Genomic DNA, 6,492 nt, shown 5'->3' on the forward strand with positions numbered 1-6,492 from the left:
CAGTGAATGAGGATGGAAAAAACCTAATGGACTTAGTATCCACCCTGGTGTGCTGTTTACAGTATTCCCTCAGGAAGGTTATAGCGTTCTGACAAAATCCATACTTTAAAAAACAACTGTAAAAACAGATTTCCATATATCTAATCACAGTGAAAGATGGGCAAGTATGGGTTTTTTTTTGAGCCAGATGCATTGCAAATACTTTCACATGGCATAGAGAAATCAGGAGCTTGCACACATGCTAAGCCATAGCAGAACTAAGAGTTTAAGCAGACATGGCATGTCGTGTTCCTTTCAACAAGCAACACAGCCCTCCACATAACAGGGCTTGAGTTCAACAGATCTAATGACATTTCTGTTCATTCCGTTCTGTATCGCCCGTAAAATCACAACACAAATGAGAAAGTGAATTAAAAAAAAAAAGGGCAAAAATAAATGGATTTCTCATCATGACAGCCATGCACCAAAATTTTAAGAAGATTAGTCATCTGACACTGAGCCCCTAAGGTTTTTGAAGACTTCTGTTGTCACACACGGTTATGTAAATTGCTCTTTCTAAAAGAGAAACACTTGGAGGGGGGGAAAACCACCCCACAGTAGTGCCTTTATTTCGACTCGAAATCAAGACACTAAAATCTTAGTTCCTGAGCTTTCAGTTTATGTTCCAAATATTGGGCTTAGGATAACTTCCTGCCGCAAGCTCTGCTTCTGCAAGTGAATTCTTATTAGGCTAACAATCTTATCATGGATGTTATCTGGGACTCCTCTCAGAAACTGCTAGCCAAGGGGGAACTTCCAGACATAATGCCATGAAATCCACAGGAAGCCTACTGAAATCTTTCATGCTGTTGTTTACTCTTCCATAATAGCAACATCCAAAAAATACATGAATCCTTACCTCATCCCAGTGGAAACCTCTGGTGTAACGAGTACTGCCAATTTTCTAGATGTCGTATGGTTCCTCAACGACTGTCCGAGAACCAGAGCGCCTTGGCAGTACACATCATCAGTAGCAAGGGTCACAAAGGCTTGATCTGTTACTGTGAGCAAATATTCAGAAGAGTCACTTTACAGCTTTAACATAAGCTCCTTTGGCAGGTTCCTACAATCTCCCTCCTCCAGCTAACCAACAGGCTGCGGCTTAAAACAACCTGCAGTTCCTGTGATAAGCTCTTTTCTTTCCCAAACTCCCCCAGAAGACACAACTGAATAGACAATCCTGTAACCGTGACTGCAGAATGCAAGGGTTTGAATTTTGTTATTTTCTGTTTGCCTGACTTACATAAAAACAGGTATGAAGTTTCCTTATGAGCCTTAAACCAGTAATTTCCCAAGTCTTACTGCCTAAACATAATGTTAATAAAACAAAAGGATCTGTAAATATTTAGATTTTACATTTAACTAACACAGTATAATAAAACTGGTAAGGAAAACGTCCCTGTTTATACAGTGCCAAAAGCTAAGGAAAAACGGCAGGATGTTAAGTGCTAGCCAGAAATGTCCTTTCCCTAACCTCACTGAATCAACCCAGCCAGCATTATTCTTGGCTCTGTCCTCTTTGTACTGGAGTAACTGGTGCTGGCAGAGAAACTGCTACACCACCCAGAAGCTAAGGATCCCTATCTCAAGTAACTCCTAGAAAATCAGAGTGTTCATCACTGTCAAGAAAGTTAAAATACAAAAGGAAGCTACACTCCTGCACAACGGCAGCCAATGTATTTTGTAGAGACACCAGGCTTGTGGCTGTATATATCACCAGGGGCTGCTTGTTCAGCTCATACCACTGTTACCGGGGTTCTCCGAGAGCCAGAACCTATGCTTCAGCAAGGTGAACAGCCTCCTCGGAGCAGAAGGGAGCCCTCAGCTTTCTAGGCTGCAAAATTAACTGCAACAAGATGAGCGGGTCACACAGATGAGGGGAATTCCACTGAGCTGTACAGAGCTTCAGTAAGTACTTGTGTTGAACCACTTGTTTAAAACCACCATCATCTTAAGGGACATCTTAAGGGACGTTAAATAAATTAAAACCACCAAACAAGAGCAACAACAAAAACACCCTGTCATGCAGTTTCCAGGCTCTGTGAGAGACAGCAGGAAAGAATCTCGCAGAACTAGCTGAAGAGAACCCATCAAATGACCTCATGGCTGCCTCAGTCTGCCAGAATGAGTGAGTTCCAACTCCTAACCCCACATCGAGGTATGCAGTGAAGTATGGTTGGCGCCAGTGACAGCTCTCGGGTACCAAGCACTTCCATTTTTTAGGTCCTTCAAATCCAGAGCAAAGCACAGACCCGTTGGCGTGCTGTCTTCTTCCTCCTTTTTGCCCTACCTCAAGCTCACCTCCAGCGAGACCCGCACTCGGATCAAGCACATACACCTTACCTTTCCTGACACTGCAACAGATCCCTGCCCCTCAGGAGAATCCCAGTAGTGTCAGGCTTGGCCAAAAAACCCGAATCAACCATCCAAACTTAAAATAGTTCGCTGATCCCTCAGCTAAGCAAACTCCAGTAACATTTTTAATCACAATTTCCAGAAGAAGCAAAAGGAAAAAAAGGAGCGTTCAAGTCTCCCATTAGCATAACAGCTCAAGCAAGTTACGGGCGTTCCAGAAAACAATGAGTAAGGAGTTGCTTAGATGGAGTGGGTTTAAAGGACAGTTGTGCAAGTAAACTGCTCCTACTGCGATTTCCAAAAGGTTAAACTAATAAATATAAGCATACATAAAAACCCAAGCCAAACAAAAAACCACTGAGAGCTACTTTAGCAATAAAATTATTCTCCGAAGACACAAAGAGCCGGCGAAGGAAAGCACTTTTGTGTTAGGCAACAGGCATCTTCAGCCAAACGAAGGTAATAAAACAGCTACCGAGAGGAATGTGGGGGGTAGATTAATAAAAAAAGCAAACTGTGAAACGAGTGGGAGTTTAAATCTTAAATTAGTGTTTTAAATAACAGCCACAAAACTGAACCATAATCTTCTTATTGCTTCTGCAAATTCTTTCAGCTACAGAAGCTGAATCTTTACATAAGTAATACATCTAAAAATACACAAGCTACCCATCAAATAGTTCAGCAAGTCAGTACAGCAAATTACCGCAACCCACACCGGCTTTCACGCCCTGTACCTCTTAGGCTAAAGCTGTGGTCAGAACCACAAGGAAGCAAACTGCCAAACAAATACAGCTTCTAAGAACTCATACTAACACCTCACACAGAACAGAAGCCAGTTGTCTCTTTTGAGAATCAGATGTGGGATACGTGTTATGGCCTTCTTACTGGAGTGAATCATTACAGAGATAATTAGGTAATCAAACTATTGACCGGAACCACGCAACATTAAAATATTTCTGGTGAAGAGAGGCACGTCCTAGATATTTTAAAATTGCACAGGGGCATCACTGATCTATTAAGGATCCATAGGGAGTATAAAATCAAAAAACTACATCAGTACTTGTTCTTTCATCTAATCCCTGTTGTCAAGGAAGAAGTGGTACTCAACCTGCCTCGTTTAGAAAGTTCTTTCTAACTCTGTCCCTATCAGTGAATGTTTCACTTTTCCAAGTCAAAGGTACGGAACAGATTTTCATTTAAACTTGTGAAAGTAAACCCTTTACCTGAAAATTCCCATTTGACTGAAATCAAGAACAATGATGCATTAAATCTAAGGCTCACAGGGTTTCACTCACTGACTTTAAGACACAAAAGATTTGATCTTTTAAGTTTGAAGGCCAAGGGTGTTGGTGTTTAAAATTCATTGACACTGGAAGTTCAGCTTCATGCATAACTTTTTTTTTTTTGTGCTGAATGACAATACAATTTTTCATGGAAAACACCTAGTGTGAACAGATATTAAGATTTCAAGCAAATTGTTTTCAAGCTGTGGAACCCTATGGCTAATACCACTGACTCTCAGAGAATTATGAGAAAAGTAAGCATACGATCAGGATCGCATTAAAGCCATGTCGTATGAATGATAAATCTGCTCATTTCTCGTCTGGATTACCGCACAGCACATGAAGATGCAAATTTAGAAATCATTATCGTCAGCAATGGCTCCTCAGTTTTAATACCTAACAATAGTTTCTCAGAACAAACCAAGGATTTTCAAGCAAATAACTTTGGTGAATTATTTTAGAGCCCTGCTCTGCACCTGCAGAGAGCAACACAGGAAAGATGGCAAAAGCAATGTGAATCACCAGAGTCTGGGTAATTTTATGTGAAAATTGTTACAGTTTTTTTAGTTAAGATCACCAACTTCTTATGCTACTTACTCACAGCAGTAGTACCTGAGAAGAGTGCCAGAGGCAAAATCCTTCAACAGGCCTGAAAACCAATTCTAGGGCAGCTAAAAGCCTTACTTAGAATCCGCAGCTGCAAGTAGACAGGGTGGTGCGCACTTTGATGTTCAAAGGAAAAAGGAGAGAAGGAATGAACAAACACACTGGGTACGCACTGAGAATTAAGAATGACTCGTAACAACAAGCACTGAATGAACCATATGCACCTGCCAACTTCCAGAAAAGTTTAAGTAGGGTGAGGTTCTTTTCCCATAATCCACTAGACACAGGTTTTTTAAACATATTTCGGTCTTTTTCTGATAAAGGATAAATGTGCTCTATCTGTGGCTCCTAGAGTAACAACACAAATTTGCCAGTTGCCCACTCCAAAATTACAACAGGACACCAGCAACTCATATGCTGTAAAACTTACCTACAAGCACATTCTAAAGAACATGCTGACGTCTTATGCATAAAAGTATATAAACCAATAGCTAAAAAGCCTCCAACAGGCTGGTTAGGTCCCCAGTAGGTACTGCCACTCATACTAATGGGTGTTGTTTCATCGCTTTCTTAAATTCCTCCCTGGTACCATTCTGTTGCTCTTCTCTCACCTCCCGGCTTCTACTCGAGACAATGCGCAGGATGGGCAGGCTGCACTCTGGACCTGCGCCCAAAGCACCCCGCTGAAATCCCAAGCGACACCTAACGCAGCCCCAACTCACAGCATGGTTTCCAACAACAATTTTTTGACTCCCCCTTCCACACAGAGGTACCTACACACCTGCCCCCAAAGCACGTCTCAGTGAAACGTGGCAGACTACCGCAGAGATAAAGCAAGCTACAGGCGGTCTCTGACGTAGCGCAACCCTATCAGAAGCACTCGGAACGGAAGGCTCTGCTCCAGCTGACACCCACAACCTTAAATGCAGCCAAGAAGTATTTTGTCATAAGTAGGTAAAATGAATAATGATGGCAGATCGATGTCAGATCACCACCAGAAATTACTATGCAACTTTTCAGTAAAGAGGCAGTTCTTGCCCTAGTAAATAGATGACAGCTGGCAATTTTAATTCCCATGCTTCCTCAGCCTGGATCCTCCAGTGGAAACATTTACCAATGAAGGTGGCACCAACCAACACTTTGCACAGACCTTTTTGTAACAGAATATAAATTGACGTTTGATGGCATGCAGTATTTGTCTTTGTCTAATGAAGTTCTGCCTGATCCAAAGCCTCATTTTCTCTTACCCTTTATTAAAACAATACTGAATTTTAGCATACAGGATTACAACTGTTACCTTGGAAGGCTGCAGAAAAGATATTTCCCATTTTGTGTAGCTTTTACTGTATGTCTTTCAGTTATGAACAGCTACATTCTGCTTCAAGACACTGATTTTGCTATTCAACAGACAGTAAATGATCCTTACAAAAAATCAAATGCAACAATATTGTAATATGCAAATAAGCTGAACACACAGCACCCAAAACTAGTCACAAAATAGTAACATACCGCCTTGAAAAAAATTAATAATAATTGCTTAAGCAATCCAAAGACGGCACAGAGGATTTGATGGATCAACTTAGATATTTCCAGCCTTTCCATCCTCCTCTAAACAAAAAAACCCACAACCAAACTAAACAAAAGCACAACCCTCTAATCCTTTAATCTGCAGACTCCCTTTCTGCATCTCCCCCCAACACTGCGGTGCCACACACATTAATTCACACTCGGGATCCACCAGGCCGAACGCCCAGGGAAGGTGTGTTGGTGGCACCCTTCGGATGGTTCAACAAACCCAACTTCGGGGGCTGCTGCCCAACGTCTTCCTCAGACCCGAGAGCAAGAAGTGGAACGGCACCTGCACCCACCTTGTGTGGCTCCCCCTAAACCAGTCTCTCGTGGCTTTAAGGAGAAACGAGTAAAATCAATCCTGCTGCTCTGTAAGAAGGGACCCAAGGCGGCTTGCCCTGAACGTTGCCCGAGTCCGAGGGAGCCCACCCCGCAGCCCCACCAAGGAAGCGCACGGAGGCCTGGGTAGGCCAGCCCGTACCTACAAGCAGAACGCCTAAAGGAGTTTAGCTCTTTCATCCCACCAGCCAGACGGTTTAAATCCCCTGAGACTGCTAATCGCAGCACAGGTCCTTCCTGATGGCGACACGGCGGAGACCCTCGCCCACGCCGCGGGGCGAGGCGAGGAGGCAGAAGGCCG

General features: G+C 42.8%; 1 protein-coding gene across 1 annotated transcript in view; it reads right to left on the reverse strand.

The window, feature by feature from the left end:
* LOC104514182 (glycogenin-1-like) overlaps positions 1–1,066 on the reverse strand; it is a gene marked incomplete at its 5' end in the record, with an annotated part of 11,744 nt that extends 10,678 nt beyond the window's left edge. Inside the window, one exon of the mRNA XM_010157769.1 lies at positions 899–1,066. Coding sequence (XP_010156071.1) covers positions 899–1,066 — 168 coding nt within the window. The remainder of the gene's footprint in view (positions 1–898) is intronic.
* Positions 1,067–6,492: the final 5,426 nt, after the last annotated feature.

This window comes from Eurypyga helias, unplaced genomic scaffold, assembly GCF_000690775.1.
Source record: "Eurypyga helias isolate BGI_N326 unplaced genomic scaffold, ASM69077v1 scaffold38988, whole genome shotgun sequence".
NCBI lineage: Eukaryota > Metazoa > Chordata > Aves > Eurypygiformes > Eurypygidae > Eurypyga > Eurypyga helias.